Here is a 21,079-nt window from a genome sequence, read left to right on the forward strand (position 1 = left end):
CCCGCGCTTTCCCACTCATGGCAGGCTCAATGTGGCAGGCAATGGAGGGTTAAGTGACTTGCCCAGAGTCACAAGGAGCTGCCTGTGCCTGAAGTGGGAATCGAACTCAGTTCCTCAGTTCCCCAGGACCAAAGTCCACCACCCTAACCACTAGGCCACTCCTCAGGTAACGCCTGATAGCGAGCCCCTGTTTCGCTAATGCTTCATAAGGAGCAGGTCCCATAGTCTCTTGAAATGCCCTGCAAACATATAAATAATATCCTGTTAGGAAACTTTATAGAAAGTTTAAGAAAGTCCGTGGACCAGCCCTCTAGCCTCTCTATTTCACATACCTGTTCTCATGCTGACTTCTATCTCGTATGAAGTTCTCCTTTTTTAACAAGATAAAATACCAACAGTGAAAAGAGTTCTCTTGCAAGGACACAAAGAATGCAAGAAATGTAAATTCTGCCCAATTATGATCAGAGTGCAGTACTTCATCAACCCAGTAGATTCACGAAAGTATCTATTAAGATTCGACACGAATTGTGAAACGACACACGTAGTATATATTTTAATATGCACATGTCCTAAACTATAGGTAGGGAAGACCACACAGCCACTGAAACAAAGGCTTAGTGACCATAAACACAATTTGAATCATGTTCGTCCTGAAGCTCCCTTAGTTTCTCATAGTATGGAAATGGCACATAAATTTGAAGAATATAAGTGTATAGTTATAGATCATATCCTAGCAGGTCTTAACAACCGGGTGGAGTGGAAAGCCTTTTTGTGAATACAGAGAGGCGATAACGAGGAAAACCGAGGGGAATAAGGAGGGTGTATTATCCCTTTAAATTTAGTATAAGATACTGATTGGCCGACAAAGTCGGCATCAGTTTAAAAACCAGCCGCCATTTTAGAAAGGAGAACTTCATATGAGATAGAAGTCTGCATAGCAACAGGTATGTGAAATAGAAAGGCTAGCGGGCTGGTCCACGGACTTTCTTAAACTTTCTATAAAGTTTCCTAACAGGATATTATTTATATGTTTGCAGGGCATTTCAAGAGACTATGGGACCTACTCCTTATGAAGCATTAGCGAAACAGGGGCTCGCTATCAGGCGTTACCTGAGGAGTGGCTTAGTGGTTAGGGTGGTGGACTTTGGTCCTGGGGAACTGAGGAACTGAGTTCGATTCCCACTTCAGGCACAGGCAGCTCCTTGTGACTCTGGGCAAGTCACTTAACCTTCCATTGCCTGCCACATTGAGCCTGCCATGAGTGGGAAAGCGCGGGGTACAAATGTAACAAAAATAAATATGTTTGCAGGGCATTTCAAGAGACTATGGGACCTGCTCCTTATGAAGCATTAGCGAAACAGGGGCTCGCTATCAGGCGTTACCCATTAGTCCAAGCTGCATAACAGATAAGTGCCTGGTGATTTTCATAAGAATGTCAAAATAGAAAGAAAATAGAAAAAATAATAAAAAAATAAGAAGGCACAAATTGGGGAGGTTTTTATGACTCGTGAGGATGCTCGCCAGCAGCTTTACACTGGAAAAAGTCAATTTTCAAAAGTAAAGGCTGAGCAGTACAATACCCACTACTAAATAAGAATGAGTGGCTATCGAGTATATTTTATTTTAGTAAGAATCTATATCATGCTTGTTTTTAATCATTTTTATAACTAAATACAAAATGGGAAACATCTCAGTGCTACTTTCTCTTGTTACTTGCGCACAGTTTGGGTAAGCATAATCATCATCATGTTCTCACAGAGTTCCTGTCTGAAGTCTTTGTTAAAATGGCTCTCCCAATTATCAGCTTGTGCTTGCAGTTCCTGGGACTGGAGGGTGGTAATCTTCTGTGGGTTTAGCAGAGGACTGTTGACTGCAAGCTTTGACAATCCCCAGTGAGTCTCATTGGTTCACATTCACACAGCCAAACTTTAGTTTTTGGTTTCAGCCAAAGGCAGCAAGTTTCAGCTGCAGTTTCGGTTTTGGCCAAAACTGAAAAAAAAAAAAAAGCTGTTTCTCGGCCTCTACTCTCAATTATTAAATTAAAACAAGCAAAGATTCTGTAGACAGAGTCCCTGCACCATGGTGAACTTGATGGTAGTGGTATTGCACTGCTGTGCTGATGTTTAACACTTGCATTCTGTGATGTGCTATTCTCTACAGAACTTGCCTCTCTGATGACAGAAAGCAGCCAGGTGAGAGCAAGAAATGAGCACTATGTGGTTGAACTGTCTTCGAGAGAGGCACGCATCAAAATTCTGGAGCAAGCTCAGACTGAGGAGAGAGAACGGTGAGAAAATAGCTCTTCATGTGCTTTGAATCCTTATAGCAGACCATCATTGGAATTATATGAACAATTAATTGCAGTGTGTATGGGCTATAATGTCTGGATGTAAACAAAATTGTAATGACTCTATCCCTGCTCTTTCTGTCCTGCATTTCTATGGGTCATGGAACAGTGCTATTGTAGCAATGGAAATTCTCCATGGAAAAGCAGGATGTTCATCACAACGGCACTAGTTCAGATAGGATCTTCCAGATCCCAGAGAAACTTAGAAGGCTTTTTAAGGGCACAATATAACTTGATACAATTCAGAAAATTCCTTACAACGTTTTTGTTTTAGAAATGTGTTGCATATGAACTATCAATTGTGTGATGTTCTGTATCTTTGTTGTAATTTTTACCTTTTGGTTAATCATTCATATCTTCTTGGTTGGGTAGTATATCCATATGCCAGCTTAGATAATTAGAAAATCGTTGGTGTAAACATCGGTCAACTAATCTTCTTTCTCGATATAGAATCACTCAGTGTATTTATAATTTGGAAATGAGAAGAGCTGAAAAGTTCTTTTCTTCAGAATTAGTGTTAAAGAAGGATAATAACACTCAACAATGTTTCTGTCTTGTTATAAACCTTACTGATAAATATGATAGAGCTTTGCTGTCTACGTCTGCTCCTTCTGCTGATAGGCTGCAAGATTCTTTAGAGACAAGGTTTCATTATTACTTAATTCCCTTAGTAAGTTTAGGCCTGTGAATACTCCAGATTCTTCTCTGTTGGATGATAATGTTGGTATTCAGAACGATTTAGGGGTTTATAGACAGTGAAATTTTAGCACTTCCTAAAGCCCAGTGGAGATCTTTTATGTACTTTGGAGAAAATTATTTCACTTCTGAAGCCATTTTGTTCTGCTGTCGATACTGTTCCTTCAGCTAGGATTAAAATTTCAAAGCAAGGTTTGTCTCCTCTTCTCTTCTTTTATCAATGGTTAGTCAGAGTTTGTCTTCCAGTTTGTGTCCATCTGCTTGAATACATGCCTTGATTCGTCCCATTTTGAAAACTTCATCTGCAAATGTTGCAGATCCAAAAAATTATAGACCTATTGCCAATTTGCTGTTCAAGAACGTAAGAATAGCCATACTGGATCAGAAAAATGGTCCATGTAGCCCAGAATCCTGATGCCAGCAGTGGACAATCCAGGTCACAAGTACCTGGCAGAAATCCAATTAGTAGCAACATTTAATGCTACCAATCCCGGGACAAGCAGTGGCTTTCCCCATGTCCAAACCTTTGTTAAACCCAGATACGCTAACCGCTGTTACCATATCCTCTGGCAGCAAGTTCTAGAGCTTCACTATATTTTTGAGTGAAAAAAAATATTTCCTCCTGTTTGTTTTCAAAGTATTTCCATGTAATTTCATTGTGTGTCCCCTGGTCTTTGTACTTTTAGAAAGAGTGAAAAATTGATTCACTTGTACCCGTTCTACACCACTCAGGATTTTATAGACCTCAATCATATCCCCCCATCAGCTGTCTCTTTTCCAACCTGAAAAGCCCTAACCTCTTTAGCCTTTCCTCATATGGGAGGAATTCTATCCCCTTTATCATTTTGATACTAAAGTGCGTGGTAGCACGCTGCCATTTTCTGGAGAGTGCTTTTCACTTAGAAAACCAGCATAATCTCTACTTCAATCTGCCCTGGTGCCATTAATTGTGTATAGTGGAAGCTATTGAATACACCGTTTAGGTATTTGAGTGATGAAGATCACAGTATAGCCCCTGACGCAGCCCTTTTGGGCAAAACACTGCTTGTGTCGGGCATTTTATTAGATTGAGATTCTGTAATAAAGATTTGTTTTGATTTACCACCAGTCTGCTTTGTTTCTTTCCACTAGATGGACCATTGGCCTGACCCAGTATGGCTACTCTTATGTCCTTATGTTCTTTGCATACTATGAACGTATCCCCACTTATTTAAGTAATCTTGCTATTCCATACACGCCATCAAGGGCTTTGAGATCCTATTAGAGGTTCAAAGAAGAGCGACTAAAATGATAAAGTGGATGGAACTCCTCTCATATGAGGAAAGGCTAAAGGGATTAGGGCTCCTCAGCTTGGAAAAGAGACGGATGAGGGGAGATACGATTGAGGTCTACAAAATCCTGAGTGGTGTAGAACGAATAGAAGTAAATCGATTTTTTTTTTACTCATTCCAAAAGTACAAAAACTTGGGGACACTTGAGGAAGTTACATGGAAATACTTATAAAACAGCCAGCTAAGTGGTCAGCTACAACATCTTGGTTGCAAGAGCTACCAATCAACATTCCAAATACTGCCCAACCTCACGCTCTCAGCTGATTATATTTTGCTTGTCCATAGAGAAAACAGTTACCTGTAACAGGGTTCTTTGTGGATAGCAGGATAAATATCCACATAATCCCTCAGCTATACAACAGATTGAAGGGGGAAGAGCAACAGGCAGGAGCATTTGCACATGCCCAAAAAGACACCTAAGCCTTTCTGAGCTCTGGGAGAGCATATCTGAACTGGCAGTATTATGTGATGTCGTACATTGGCTGATTTTATCCTTCTTTCCACAGAGAACCCCCGTTACAAGTAAGCAACTTTCTAATTCCTGCTTATGTCTCTGTTATACACATACATAAGAGAGACAGTTATTCACAGATTGAAAGATTCTAAGAGACACTGTTATGTTTGTTTATTTAACTCGCATTATAAAGGGGAGTTTATGATGTGAAAACAGAGGCCTCCATCTAAGAGTCCACTTGACAGACTCTAATAGAATTAAAGTCCTCTTACCACGTGAGTAACGTGTACATTGAATTCCCCTCTTCACAACAGTATTATTTAGTTTATCATTAGTTCAGTAAATTAGCTGTTCTTTCTGTAATACCAATTGCCTATTCTCTTCTCATTTCCACTATTCATGATGTATTGTAAGCCACATTGAGCCTGCAAAGAGGTGGGAAAATGTGGGATACAAATGCAACAAATAAATATATAGTTGCATTATTATGATGAGTTTTGTATACTAGATACACCTAATTGGCAACATTTCCTCCGAGCATAACTGTGGCTGATCACACTCAGCAAGAGGTTGGAGAAAAGTTTCGTTGTTTCATCTTGATTGCAGATTTTAAAGGCTTCTGAACATCAAATTCATTAAAACTTGTCCCCTGAATAGTATTTGTATAATTAGTTTCTTCTGCCTATTAACTGCAGTTATGGCTTTAAAGAATCAAAGCTCTTTGTGTTAGGAATGAAGTAGGGAGCGTAGAGGATATAATCAATACTCTTATTAGTTTGAATGTTTATTTCCATGCTCTTATTAGATTGAAGCAGTTGCTGTCTGATACCCAGCGACAAAAGCATGAGCTACAAGACCAAATTTATCAGCTGGAGACATGTAATGAGCAGATAGATGACCTGCAGACCCAACTTTCTGACTATGCCAAAAACAGAGAGGTAAAAAGGGTGGTGAATCTTCTGAGACCATGATCTGTGGTAGCATGGAGGGAGAAAAGATGATTTCTTGCTGGAATAACAGTTGCAGTTATCAGCTAGTAAATAAAAGTTATGCACTCATCTCTGAGAAAAGTTTTCTTTAGAAAACATTGTTGCACTCTTAGTAAATTCATTTCTTTCTGCGCTTGTCTCAGCTTCTTGAGGAAGAGAATTATGTGTGCAGGGAGCAGCTGATAGAAATTGAAAAACAACTGAAATCCAGCTTATCTCTCATATGGGAAAGCAACCTACAGCGTGAAGAACAGAAAGACACCATCCAACAGCTACAGTAAGAAAATATCTTCCATGAGTGATTGGGAAGAACAAGACAAAAGTATAACTATGTCAAAAACTATATCCTGATACATGGTGACTAACAAAAATCAAAAGCACAATTTCTGTTATTTCCTTGTCATCCCTCCAGAGCAATCCAGATGTGTGGGGTTTATGCTCTTCCATGAGCAGATGGAAAGAGAACAACTGGCTTGTTCACATCATGATATATAGGGTTCTGTGCAGTCCTCGAAGCTCCAGTATAAATCCTGGTTGAAAGCAAATCCTCAAAAATAGACCCCCCCCTCCTTTCACAACAAGAAGGCTCCAAACTGGTTAACTGCACCCAAGTAACTTGACTTCAACAAATTCAAGGCATACACCATCAGAAGGATCACTGAAGGAGGAGGCTCCCTACCTCTGCAGAGAGCATTGAAATAAAACGGAATAGGCTAAATCTAGGAAGGTGGGCTTCTGGACTAGTCTGGAAGGACTCTATTTAAAGGAAGTGAGTAGTCAAGACCTAATTCCTTATTTTCCTACAGACCAGTCCAGATGCATGGGAGGGTATCCAAGCTGTACATTACCTATGGTGGGATCCTGCATTGTTGAATTACTGGTTTATTCAAGTATTGACAAATGTGACTATCCAAAATTATAAATCACTATTTTTTGACTTCCCTATTTGCTATGCCAGTATTTGATCACGACGGAATGGCGGGTGTGGCTCTGGCTACCTAATTGGGCAGATTAGATGTGGGTCTTTAGCTGTTGTCATTCACTATGTTACTTGTCCCCTGAATAGTATTTGTATAATTAGTTTCTTCTGCCTATTAACTGCAGTTATGGCTTTTAAGAAGCAAAGCTCTTTGTGTTAGGAATGAAGTAGGGAGCGTAGAGGTTAGAATCAATACTCTTATTAGTTTGAATGTTTATTCTGGCTCCTCTACAAATATCCTGAAGGGGATTCAGTCTGCAGTCTCGCCTTAAAACATTACTTGTCACAAAATGCCTAGCCACCTGCTTGGGGTTACCTTGCAGCCACTTAGAGGGTCTAGCTCCAGCACAGCTCAAGTCTGCCTGCACCGCTATGCTGTACACTAGCAACCCCCTTCCACCGACTGGGTCGCAACCACCTCTGGGCGAGTCTCCCGCTCTCAAATTATCCCCAGTGATTTCTAGGTTACTGGAGGCCACACTCCCAGTGGTCCCTAAGTTCCCAGAAAGCACTCACAGACCCAACACACAAACCACCAGGATTCTTTATCAGTGCAGATAAAGAAGCAATAAACTAAATATTGTTTATTGTCTTAAAAAATTGAACAGTGTACAAAAAAGTGCAGTCAGCAAACAATAACAGGTAACTGAAATATGGATCAATTATTATTATTATTATTTGTTACATTTGTATCCCACATTTTCCCACCTATTTGCAGGCTCAATGTGGCTTACATAGTACTAGAAATGGCGTTCGCCAGTTCCGGTATGAACAAATACAAGGTGTTATTGTGGTAGAATAAGGTTCATGTGTGGTAGATATATCGGGAAACAGAGAAGAAGAGGGAAGTTGGGTGTGTCCGTTACGATCTTTGGTTTTGTTATGTTGCTGGTACTCAGGCTTTTATGTTGGGACGGTGGGATATGCCTTCCTGAACAGGTTTGTTTTTAGTTCTTTCCAGAAATTTAGGTGGCTGTACGTTGTTTTTACTACTTTTGGCAGAGCATTCCATAGTTGTGCGCTTAAGTAGGAAAGGCTGGATGCGTATGTTGATTTGTATTTGAGTTCTTTGCTGCTTGGGTAGTGAAGATTTAGGTATGTTCGTGCTGATCTAGTTGCGTTTCTGGTTGGCAGGTCTATGAGTCTGTCATGTATCCCAGGGCTTCGCTGTAGATTATTTTATGAACCAGGGTGCAGATTTTGAAAACAATACGTTCTTTGATTGGGAGCCAATGCAGTTTTTCACGGAGGGGTTTGGCGCTTTCGAATTTCGTTTTTCCAAATATAAGTCTGGCTGCTGTGTTTTGAGCAGTTTGGAGTTTCTTTATGATTTGTTCTTTGCAACCCGCATAGATTCCATTGCAGTAGTCTGCATGGCTTAGTACCATTGTGTTAGGTTGCGGAATATTTCCCTCGGGAAGAATGGTTTCACACGTTTAAGTTTCCACATTGAGTGAAACATTTTCTTTATGGTAGATTTTGCTTGGTTCTCTAGTGAGAGGTTCCGGTCGATTGTTACTCCGAGAATTTTCAGGCTATCTGCGATAGGGAGGGTATAACCTGGGGTGTTGATGTTTGTGGGTTTATATGTGTTATATTGGGATGAGATGATGAGGCAGTGTGTTTTTTCTGTGTTGAGTTTTAGTTGGAATGCGTTTGCTCATGAGTCCATGATGTCTAAATTGAGCTTGATTTCATTGGTGATTTCTGCCAGATCATGTTTGTATGGAATATATATTGTCACATCATCAGCATATATGAATGGGTTAAGGCCTTGAATGGATAAGGACACTTGGCTAGTGGGGTCATCATGAGGTTCAAAAGGATCGGTGATAGTGGTGATCCCTGCGGTACTCTGCAGTCTGGTTTCCAAGGTGAGGATATGTTATATAACACTAAATTATAATTATAACACTAAACATTTGTTTACTTTCTAAAAAGTACCAGGGAAGATCAGGACATATAGCAGCTCACAAGTTATCAAATGTAACTGTTTACAGAGCCTTAGCAAAGAGATCTGTCTCTCTCTCTCTCTCTTCCTAGCTAAGACTGGAGCAAAATCCAGCACTCTCCAAATGAAAATGAGCTCCTGAGCCAATCAGAGCCTAGAACAAGAAAATTTCAAAAATATACAGCTTCTCCTGTTTGTGTGCTAAAACTAAAGAAAGAACATTCACAGGGGGAGGGACCCAAACATAGGTGTAACACCCCAGGGGGAAAAAACTGGGCCCCACTGGACCCAGGGCCCCAAAGCACATTTTTTTTTTTTTTTTTACACACACGTACAGGGTACTGCAACAGAATAAAGTTTGGAAGGAAAAAATCCTACGACCCAATAACAAACTACCTCACCAGACTCTTGGAGACTGCACAGGCTGTCAACTGCTACCTCTGCTGAGACTGAGAAAATACTGGCTAGTGGAGGTTCTGCACAGGTTATATATACAGGCTTCAAAAGCTTAGTGTTTTCTCAGTCTCCCTCTGCTGGTAGGAGGACATAACCCACGCGTCTTGACCGGTCTGGAGGGTCTAGAGGAAAGAAAATTAGCAGGTAAGATCTAATTTCACCTTGCTCTCTAACAGCTTTACAGCAAAGAAGCACCACCTGCTGAACAAATAGGAGAAATACACTTCAAGACATAATTAATGCAGAAAAATATCCAGTACATTTTACAAGCTTAAAACAGGCTGTTTCTTCACAATACTTTTTTGGATTGGTTTATGGACCTCCCAAGAGTGTAATTTTCTGCATTAGTGAGCCTGTGAGATAGGGAATAGCTTAACATAGCTCTGCTTTCCCCTTGTCTTACCTGAGCCTTCCCCTCCTTGTTTCCCTTTTAGGGTATGATTGAGAGTTCTTTTCCATTGTTTTTATGAATTTTATAATGTTAACCGCTTTGATCAGACTCTGGTTTAGAGGTATGTCTTTGTACCCAGGAAGCTACCTGAGCCTGGATAGAAGGCACTCAAATTTCCTAAAGCACCATTCAGCCCTTCAACACATATGCCAATGTTGTTCTCTGTCGCCATCTGCTGGTAGAGGAGCATAAATCTTTGTATCTGGCTGCTTCGGAAGAAAGGAAATTAACAGATAAGACTTTTAATTTTTCCTTTGGCAAGGCCACTAGTTTTGTGTGGGATCTTAAGCCTGTTGATGTGTGAATAAGTAAGTTCAAATCAGGTTTTCCCCTTGGGTATTGTACTTTCAGGATTTTGGGTTCACTGATGCATTAAAGTTTGTTATAAGAGGCAAAAAGGATTTTTGCATTTCATTAAGGTGACCATATCACCATGTTTGCCTGCAGGCAACATCAAATTAGCTTTTTGTAGTATGTGATTTGAAATATGTTAAATAATTTTATTTTCTCATAGTAATATATTTAATGCAAAAATATCAGTGATAGCATGAGAATGTTAAAATAAATTCTGCTTCAGTTTCTGTATTTGTAGACTCATAAAATAGGTTTAAATCAGTGGGGTGTGATGTAGATATTATCCCATAGCTCATAATTTTTGTGTATTTGTGGTATTAACCTTCAATTCCAAGTAGCGCCTGGGGGACCAACACTAAATTAATAAGAAATTCTAAAATTGATGGTTATGGCATTGTGTTCCAAATGTTCTTCAGGCTTTTTGCTGGGACCGTGGATTAATCATGCAATTAAAATTTTTAATCGTGGTTGGTCTATTGTTGTGCCCTGCCCTTGTACAAAACAGGAAGCTCATCAGAGGAGGCAGGATTTGACTGCAGGAATTGCAGATGCTGCCTGCAACACTAACAAGTTTAGAAAATGGCCGGAGGGGGGAAGAGAAAGAGATGCTGGTCCACTGGGGGGGGGGGGGGGGGGGGGGGGAAGAGAAAGAGATACTGGTCCACCGGGAGGGGGGGGGGGTCGGAGGAACAGCATTAGATGCAACACTGGATCTGCAGAAGTTGGGGAAGGGAAGGGAGAGCCTACCCAGTAGGAAGGAGAAATATCAGAACTGGGGAAGGTGGAGGGTAGAGTGGCATGGAGTAATAAACTTAATTTTTTTTTTTAACTGTAAGGTTAATTGTGATTACAAATTTTAATCATCCAGCAGTCCTGCTTTTTTTTTTCTTTGTGTTTTTCCATGAAGGAAAATTAAAGAAACCCTACAAGAGGAGTTGGACACCACTAAAGCTGAGGCCCGGGACATGCTGCTAAAGATGGGGAAGGAAATATCAGATTCTTTTGGGCAAATTACCCGAATGAAAGAGAAGCTGCTGGATCTCTCTGGCTCTTTGAAAGCAGCACTGCATGAGGAGGTAAGGACAGATAGACCCAGTAAAATTATTCTACTCACAGCAGAGGAATGCAGCCATGCCCACTGAAGGGGAAGGGATTGTATGGCAGTGTAAGTATGATGTATCCATAGACTGTGGCTGCATTCTCTTGCTGTCTACAGAGAACCCCTGTGACAGGTGTGCAACTTCGTTTTCTACATTCAGGATGTAGAATTAATAAGATGGAGATGAGCAAGACTAAGCCTACAGTAGGTATCAGGCAAGTTCCCACCGGGACATGCCACCCACCAATTCCCCCTGGACAATTCCCACCTAGGACTATTCCCCTCAGACCAATTCTCACCCAAGGGGGGACAGTTCCTTCTGAGGACTATTCCTTGCTGGCTTTTTCCCATTCTGGAAAGTTTTTTTTTTCTTACCGGGATCTAGTGTTCGGTCTTTTTTTCCTCCATCTTTTGGGTTTGTTTTTTTTTAAATATGTCAGAATTTGCTTAAACAGTGCTGTATGCATTGGAATTTGCATAAACAGCATTGTTGCATGGAGGTGAAGCTGTGTGTCGCTGAGCGTCATCCAGGTTTGTAGAAAAAATGAATTTGTGATCGTGTGCAAGTGGATGGGAATTGTACTGTTTTTGACTCTGAAGGTTTTTAGGAAAGGTAATTGTCTGGGTTTGAGAAAATTAGTGAATGTATTTGGAATCGGGTTTTAACAAACTCAGCAGACCATCAACCTGTGCTTTTACCTGTTTATTATTTAAAAGTATGATGTCCGATTATGTGACTTTATAGGATTATTTTGTGAGGGATGATATTGGGGTAATCATGATTGTTGAATTTATTTTTTTTTGGGGGGGGGGGGGGTGGGGAGAAAGGAGACTTGTAGGAGCCTGAAAAGTAATTAGGATGGGAGCACAAGTTTCAAGGTTTGCCCAAAGTAACTAATGCCCTTAAGGGGTGTTGATAGTCAGGGCCAGTTCATCACCTTCAGGGAAAATTGAAAAGCAAACTCTTCTCTTTCAAAATAATTCTTAGTTGATATATCTACAAGGAACTTCTATGTTCTGTTCATAATATAAGGAGAAATGTCTTTTTTTTTTTTTTAAGCATATTTTTTGACTCGCATTATGTAGTATGGAATGTTTTATATTGAATGGCTCTGTGTAGCACTGTGTACAGTGACTGCTGTTTAGAAACTTGAAATGTTAATGGAGTAACTCTTGTTTGTGTGTTTCTTGCAGGATCTTGCTGCTGATAATAGTGTGACCCGTACCCCTGCCAGGTTTGCCATTCACACTCCGACCAGCTCCTTTGTTGGTAGTGTTTTAAAAGCAGCACAGAGAGAAGCAGAATCAGGTAGGAAATGCTTTCTCAGCAGTGATGCAATACCTAGTGTAACTAGTACTGAGCTTGATTTCCTTCCCAGTCCTCAGCTTTAGTGTGTGAGGGAAAGTTGCGTGCAGAATAGGCATTTGGGAGGGGGCATATTGTGATCAGGTTGCTTCGTGTTGAGGGGAATGTTTGTGTGTGTGTACCCCCAGAATGTATTTTTCTTATTACAGACAATGAAGAGGAGAAATCAGATGGACCAATGAGTGAAAAGAGTGCATTCACAAAAGTCCAACCCACAACTCCTAAAGTACCAGGTATTCTTTCTATTTATTCAAGTCATTACTATTCTCTGCACTTTATCAGATGGTAGGATGTGAAGGACTAAGTAAAGCTGACCTGGAAGTTGCAGAACAACCACCTAGCCACTTCTAGTTAGAAGTCTCATGTCTTAGGAAAAGGAAGGGTGTGGTAATCTTCTATTGTGAGTCTGCCCTGTCTGCTACCTTTCTTATGTACCTGTTTTTAATTTTGATTCTATCATTGTTTTGTAAACTGCTTTGTATGTATGTTCTTGAAAATACAGTGTTTAAAGTTTGTGAATAAGTTAAACTAAAAGATGTACACCAGAGAGAAATACAATTCTTGTCAGTCCTATAATAAACTACAGCAAAATACTAAACCACTATGCTACTTCCCTGAAACACGTAAATGGTATGGGGAATGAAAGGTGTAGCATTAACCTGACACAGTAGATCCTTCTGTTCTAAATGTATGAGGTATTTTTCAGATAATGGGATTCTCTTTGGACAGCAGGATAAAGACAGCCACACGTGACATCGCCAATAATGCCGAGTGTCAGCTGGCAGGGGATGGTGGGGAAGTTTGTGAACACAGATGCTGCCTGCAACACAAACCAGTTTAGAAAATGGCCGGAGGGGGGGAAGAGAAAGAGATGCTGTAAACAACTTGGCTTTTTCCATGGACAGACAAGATGCATCAGCCACAAAATGGTGGCTTCCAAGATGAGGGTTATAAAAGGATTATGTATTTGGTTGTAGCCTTTTACCCCTTTACAACCCAAGCAGAATACTGTGGTAGGTTGAAGAAGGATGGAGATTGTTTTAAATCCCTTATTAAACATGAGACACTGATGGGGTTGTTATCCAGTCAGATATAGTATGCATCAGTAGTAACGAGATGTACCCAAACTGAATTTGTCTTCAGGCCGGAGATGAATGGAACTAAAAGACACTAGAAAGACTAGTATAGAGAGCAGGTGAAAGGGTTTTGAGAATCATTCTGGTGCCATAAGGTGAAACGTTTCCATTTGGAGCTCTAAGACTTCCTGGTGGATTGTCTCCTAGAGATAAGTATAACATATAGAGATGATTGAAAAGTTGAGGATAAGAACCTTGCAAGATCGTGTTGTTAAGGCTAAGGCCTCGGAGCTGGGGATGAGGTCTCCACAAGCATGGCATTCTGAGGGGACCATAAATGGCCAGCTGCTGCAGGCAAGAATACCTTTTTTATTATTCTCCAGACCAGTTCAGATGCATGGATATGTGCTACTCTACCAGCAGATGGAATCAGAAAATGAATGATTTGATGGCATCAACCTTTTATAGGGTTATGTGTAGCCTTCACTTTTTCAATAGTTCTCTATCTTCAGCAGATAGTAAGCATGCATACCCATGTAGTTTGGAGCAGGCCAGGAAGAGTCTGGAGTCACTGGAATGGATGATCATGACAATGGATGCCAGCCTTACTGCCTGGGAGGGGGTCATTGTTTGGGACAAGGGGCACAGGGACTCTTGTTGGAGGAAAAAGCATGGTTGATCAACAGGCTAAAAACCAGAGCTATATGTCTGACACTGCAAACCTTTCAGCCATTGGTCCATGACAAAGCAGTGCGAGTGATGTCCGACAATAAAATGGTGACTGATACTTGTTTTCTTACAGCATGGTTGTTAGTGAAGTTACTACATGACAGTTTGTAACGATTAAACATGTGGAGTTGTCAATAAAAACTGTTAAAACTTAAAAATGGTGGTGGTATATGTGAATCGCCAGGGCAGCACGAAGAACCCACAGGTGGTAACAGAGCAGTGGAGGAGTGGCCTAGTGGTTAGGGTGGTGGACTCTGGTCCTGGGGAACTGAGTTGGATTCCCACTTCAGGCACAGGCAGCTCCTTGTGACTCTGGGCAAATCACTTAACCCTCCATTGCCCCAAGTACAAATAAGTACTTGTATATGTAAGCCGCATTGAGCCTGCCATGAGTGGAAAAGCGCGGGGTACAAATGTAACAAAAAAAAAAAAAAGCAGTGTTAATGGAGTGGGTGTAGAAGTTCACCTGTTGAACCTGTTCACAGCACACGTGGAAAACTTTTTCGGGCAAGTTCCTTAACAGAAACTGGCTACAACTTGAACAATGAATTCTGTGGCATGAAGCCTTCATAAACCTAGTGTGGTGTTAGGGACAGTCAGTAACAGACCTGATGTCAACAGTGGCCAATATGAAGGTTCCCAGATTCTTCAGTTGCAGAAGAAAGAATTGTGCTCTTGTATGTCTAGGATCCAGCATTGGACTTTGACTAACATGCTAAAGTGGAATGCCAATAAGATAAAAGTCCTTTTGTTCAAGAACCCTAAGGTAGATGTACCTAAAACTATTCTACTATTTTCTGGTAAATCTTTACCAGTAGAAGACAAATCGAGAGTCCTTGTAATTATCCTAGATTAGTTGCTCTCAATACTGCCTCAGATAAACCATCTCTGGCAAAACAATTTTCAAACAGACAATTACATTTAATTCAATCTTATTTTGATGAAACCTCTTTTGCCTTGCTTTTTCGGATGCCGATATTATTTTAGCTTGATTTCTATAATGTTCCTTATTTTGGCCTATCTACTAGGTTATTAAATAAACCAACTTATCCAGAATACTTCAGCCTGGTTAATTTATAGGATTAAGAAATTTGATTGTGTTTTGCATTTTTTAGCAAAACTACACTGGCTCACTGTGCGGGCTAGGATATATATATATATATATATATATATATATATATATATATATATATATATATATATATATATATATATATATATATATATATATATATATATATATATATGTGTGTGTGTGTATTTTTTTTTTAATCAGCTTGCTTGGTGTATAAAACTTTTTATGGTCTAAATTCTGAATTAGCAATCAACCTATTGATGGTTCCATTGTTAAGTCATTCTTCTTGTCTACAGGATCAGTTGTTGCTTTACCCACCCATATCCCAAAGGAGTTCTTTTTTTTTGAGAATTTTGAATTATTTGTTTTCTTTTCGTGACTTCTTTTTTGGAATTCTCTACTTTTATTCATAGATTTTATCTATCAAGTTGAAAACTCTTTTATTTGGTAAATTTTGATCAGGATGGTTTGGTTTTTTTTTTTTTGGTTATATATATTTTTTTTTATTTGTAATTTTAATATTTATTATTTTGTAATCTATTTCTCAGAGGACAAGCAGGCTGCTTGTTCTCACGATTGGGTCGACGTCCACAGCGGCCCAGGAAACTGGCAACATTTTGCAATCAAAATAAAAATCTCTCTAGAACGCTCCGGTGCATGGGCAGAGCCCACCGCGCATGCGCGAACGGCTTCCTGCCCATGGCACGAGCGTGACATCGTCAGTTACTTTTTTTCCGCGACTGGGGTGACACAGAGTTTTTTCGCTGTGTTACCTTCGGCCCAGGAGATCATAGCGTTACCATTTTCCCTTTTGCTTCTTCTTCTTTTTGTTTTCTCAAAATTAAAAAAAATAAAAGTTTTTAGTCCCTTATTTTCTTAGTTTTCTCACTGAGTATAAGTTTTCTTTCTTTTCATCGCGACCCTCTTTTAGGCTGCACAGTCGGGTTTTCTTTTTCCATTTTTTTGTGCCTTTTAATTTCACAGCCGCCGTTTTACCGTCCATGTCATCGAGGACACCCAGCGGCTTCAAGCGTTGTACTCGGTGCAACCGGACCATCTCGGGTACCGACCCCCACTCGTGGTGTCTCCAGTGCCTTGGGCCCAATCATCTTCCAGCTGCTTGTAAGCTGTGTCCTTTAATGAAAAAACGGACCCAAGTGTCTCGGGAGGCTCAACGAGAAAAACCTTTTGCTGATCGATCCGGTCCTTCGACTTCAGCATCTGCTTCAGTTCCGAGGTTGGTAGCGTCGATGTCGAGGGAAGCATCAACTTCGAGAGCACAGGTAATGGCTGCCGAACGACCAAATCGCGCTGGGAGCAGCGAGGCATCGAGTGGGTCTCCACCTGTCTCGAGGCCTACTGCTATGCAGGCCCCCCGGGACCAACCTTTGTCGGACCCGGCCCCGAGGAGGTGTGAGGATTCCACGTCCTCCTCTTCGGTACCGAGGAGTCTTGATGACAGGCGTCAAGCAAAGGCTAAGAAGCACCATCATCGATCTCCTTCCGTGCGCTGTACCGAGAGCTCTGGGGAGCCAAGGGGTTCGGCACCCGAGAAGCGTCGGCGTCGGGAGGACCGCTCACACACTCCATACAGGAAGTGCCGATGCGTCTGTCTTCTGGCAGCCTGGTACCGGCTCTTGAGCTCCCTTAGATTCTGCCACCGGCTCCTGTACCAGCCCTGCAGCCTTTTCCGATGGAGGCTCTCTATGAGCGCATCAGGGCTTTTCTTCCAGAGCTTCTGGAGGGATTGCTGCGCCAGTCTACTTCAGTGCCAGGGGTGCTTGCGCCTTCTGCATCGTCTGTTGAGGTGGCATCTGGTCCTTCACCTGTGGTGAGGTTCCCAAACTCGGTGCCGCTTGCAGCGTCAGCTGCCACCCGGCTGAGGAAGCTCCGCCGCAGTCCAGGCAGGGGTCGACTTCTCGACATCCCCCTCAAGGTCGTCATTCTTCGATGTCGAGACAGGCTCGGGTTCGGGCTGCTCTTAGAGAGCCTTTGTCCGATATCGATGATGAGCGCTTGTGGGAGGAAGAGGAAGATCCCAGATACTTTTCTGAAGAAGAGTCCCCTCTGATCCTACTCCACCCATTGAAAGAAGGATGTCTCCGCCTGAGAATCTTTTTTTTTTTTTTTTTTTTTTTTTTTTTTTTTCCTTTGTTCGGGAAATGTCTAAGGATATTCCCTTCCCTATGGAGGTTGTGGATGAGTCCAGGGCCGAGATGCTCGAGGTCTTGGATTATCCTTCTCCTCCTACAGAGGTTGCAACGGCTCCCTTGCATAACACACTCAGGGAAGTTCTTATGCAAAACTGGTCGTTCCCTCTCTCTAATCAAGTGGTCCCCCAAAAAAGCTGAGTCCCAGTACAGAGTCCACGGAGAGCCAGTGATGGTGAAGTCTCAGCTACCTCACGATTTTATGGTGGTGGATTCTACTCTCAAGAGAGCCAAGAGTATTAGAGACTATGCCTCAGCGCCCCCAGGCAGAGAGTCTAGGACCTTGGATTCCTTTGGGAGGAAGACTTATCAGGCCGCTATGCTCGCAGCCAAGATACAGACATACCAGCTCTACACGAGCATCCACTTGTGGAACTCGGTGAGGCAACTGTCCAGTTTGGTCGAAGCGCTTCCTCCAGAGCTCGCCGAACCTTTTCACCAGGTGGTCAGGCAGCAGAAGGCGTGTCAAAAATTCCTGGCCAGGGGTACTTACAACACTTTTGATGTGACATCCAGAATAGCTGCTCAAGGTATAGTGATGCGCAGACTCTCATGGCTGCGTGTCTCTGACCTGGATCATAAGATCCAGCAGCGAATGGCAGATGTTTCTTGCCAGTGGATAACCTTTTTGGTGAAAAAGTAGAGGATGTGGTTGATCAGATCAAAAAGCACCATGATGCTATGGATTCTCTCTCCTGCCGGGCATCTTCTGCTACCACCTCCTTATCTAGGAGGTTTTTGCAGGGAGGAGGAGTGCTCCCTATTCCTATAATAGGCATAGGTACTCTCCTGCTTCTTGGCAGCCTACCCAGGCTCAGTCCCAGCGCGCTCGTTCTTGTGAACAGCGTGCACCTACGGCCCATGTGGCTCCCCAGCAAAAGCAAGGGACGGGTTTTTGACTGGCTCCAGTGCAGCATAGCCACAGTGCAAGTGTCCGTTCCAGACGACTTACTGGTTCGAGAGAGGTTAATATTTTTTCACCAAAGGTGGCAGCCTCTTCAAATAGTCCGGTTAGGATACACCCTCAATCTGGAATTCGAACCTCCAAATTGCCCACCAGGAGCTCATTCTTACAGCTCCTAGCACAGGCAGGTACTTGCAGAGGAAATCTCTGCCCTTCTAAAGGCCAATGCGGTCGAACCCGTTCCACCAGGGGAAGAAGGGCTGGGATTCTATTCCATGTACTTCTTTGTGCAAAAGAAAACAAGGGGGATGCGTCCCATCCTAGACATAAGGGCCCTGAACAAATTCCTAGTCCGAGAAAACTTCGGGATGGTTTCCTTCAGCACCCTTCTTCCCATGATTTAGGAAAATGATTGGCTATGTCTCTGGACTTAAAGGATGCTTATACCCACATCTCAATGCTCACTGGAAGTATCTTCGATTTTTGGTTGGGAACTCGGCACTTTCAGTATTGTGTACTGCCCTTTGGCCTCGTGTCTGCGCCCAGGGTTTTTGCAAAGTGCCTGGCTTTTGTTGCAGCATCGCTACGCAGACTGGGAGTGCATGTGTTCCCTTGACGATTGGCTGGTGAAGAGCACCTCGGAGGCAGGCGCTTTACAGTCCATGCGGATGACTATTCAAATGCTAGAGCTACTGGGGGTTGTGATCAATTATCCCAAGTCCCATCTCGTTCCGGTTCAAACTTTGGAGTTCATTGGAGCTCTTTTAGACACACAGACGTCTCAAGCTTATCTTCCCCAGGCAAGGGCAGACAATCTCCTGGCTCTCGTATCCATGGCTCGAGCGTCTCAACAGATCACAGCTCGGCAGATGTCGAGACTCTTAGGACACAGTCAGCCTTATTTTCGAAAGAGAAAGATGCCCATATTTCGACCCAAATCGGGAGATGGGTGTCTTTATTCCGTGGGCGACCAAATCGGTATAATCGAAAGCCGATTTTGGTCGTCTTCAACTGCACTCCGTTGCAGGAACGACCAAAGTTGACGGGGGCGTGTCGGAGGCATGGTGAAGGCGGGACTGGGGCATGGTTATAGGCCGAGGAGAGATGGCTGCCTTCGGCTGATAATCGAAAAAGGCGGTTTTACCGCGATTTTGGGTCACTTTTTTTTTTTACCCTTTTTTTTTCACGAACAAGTGCCAAAAAAGAGCCCCAACTGCCCAGATGACCACTGGAGGTACTTGGGGATGACCTCCCCGGACTCCCCCAGTGGTCACTAACCCCCTCCCACAAAAAAAAAAGAACTTTAAAAACCTTTTTTTCCAGCCTGTATGCCAGCCTCAAATGTCATCCCCAGCTCCATCACAGCAGTATGCAGGTCCGTGGAGCAGTTGTTAGTGGGTGCAGTGCACTTCACCCAGGTGGGGGGGATTTGAGGGGCTCAGCACCCAAAGGAAGGGAGCTATGGACTTGGGAGGTATTTTACTTTTTTTTTTTTTTTTTTTTTTTTTTTACTTTTTCTAAGTGCCCCCTAGGGTGCCCGGTTGGTGTCCTGGCATATGAGGGGGACCAGTGCACTATGAATCCTGGCCCCTCCCACGACCCAATGCCTTGGATTTGTTCGTTTTTGAGCTGGGTGCCTTCGGTTTCCATTATCACTGAAAAACGATACCGCCCAGCTCAAATCCGCACAAATCCAATGCATTTACCTGGCACAAACCGTATTATCGAAAAAAATGATGGACGCCCATTTTTTTTGAAAATACGGTATGTCCCGCCTCTTCACGTACCCGTTTTCTGACATAGACGCCCATGGAGATGGGCGTTCGCGTTTGATTATGCCCCTCATTGCCTCCACAGTTCATGTAACTCCCATGGCACGTCTACATATGGGATCAGCTCAATGGACCCTAGCTTCCCAGTGGTGCCAGGCTACAGGGGATATAGAGGATGTGATCCATTTCTCCACCAACTTTTGCAGTTCCCTTCAGTGGTGGACCATTCGATCCAATCTGACATTGGGACATCCATTCCAAATTCCTCAGCCACAAAACGTGCTGACGACGGATGCATCCCTCCTGGGGTGGGGAGCTCAGGTAGATGGACTTCACACTCAAGGAGCTTGGCCCTTTCCGGAAAAGGGTCTTCAGATCAACCTCCTGGAATTACAAGCGATCTGGAACGCTCTCAAGGCTTTCAGAGATCAGCTGTCCAACTAAATCATTCTGATTCAGACAGACAATCAGGTTGCTATGTATTACACCAACAAGCAGGGGGGCACCGGATCTTGCCATCCGGATGTGGCTTTGGGCGCGCCGTCACGGCATGTTTCTCCAAGCCACGTACCTGGCAGGCGTAAACAACAGTCTGGCCGACAGGTTGAGCAGGATCTTGCAACCTCACGAGTGGTCACTAAACATGGGCGTTGTCCACAAGATCTTCCGAGCGTGGGGCACCCTCTTGGTGGATCTTTTTGTCACTCAGATCAATCAAGTCCCTCAATTCTGTTCCAGACTTCAGGCCCACGACAGACTAGTGTCAGATGCCTTTCTCCTGCATTGAGGAAGAGGCCTTCTGTATGCGTATCCTCCCATACCTCTAGCAGGGAAGACTTT

At 42.7% G+C, this 21,079-nt stretch overlaps 1 protein-coding gene across 1 annotated transcript in view; it reads left to right on the forward strand.

Annotated features, from left to right (window-relative positions):
• SPAG5 (sperm associated antigen 5) overlaps positions 1 to 21,079 on the forward strand; it is a 74,291-nt gene that overhangs the window by 42,793 nt on the left and 10,419 nt on the right. Inside the window, exons 7-12 of the mRNA XM_030222216.1 lie at positions 2,161 to 2,287; positions 5,634 to 5,766; positions 5,961 to 6,094; positions 10,916 to 11,084; positions 12,302 to 12,416; positions 12,623 to 12,706. Of these exons, the coding sequence (XP_030078076.1) occupies positions 2,161 to 2,287; positions 5,634 to 5,766; positions 5,961 to 6,094; positions 10,916 to 11,084; positions 12,302 to 12,416; positions 12,623 to 12,706 (762 nt within the window). The remainder of the gene's footprint in view (positions 1 to 2,160; positions 2,288 to 5,633; positions 5,767 to 5,960; positions 6,095 to 10,915; positions 11,085 to 12,301; positions 12,417 to 12,622; positions 12,707 to 21,079) is intronic.

The sequence above is a fragment of the Microcaecilia unicolor genome, chromosome 13, assembly GCF_901765095.1.
Source record: "Microcaecilia unicolor chromosome 13, aMicUni1.1, whole genome shotgun sequence".
Classification (NCBI taxonomy): domain Eukaryota; kingdom Metazoa; phylum Chordata; class Amphibia; order Gymnophiona; family Siphonopidae; genus Microcaecilia; species Microcaecilia unicolor.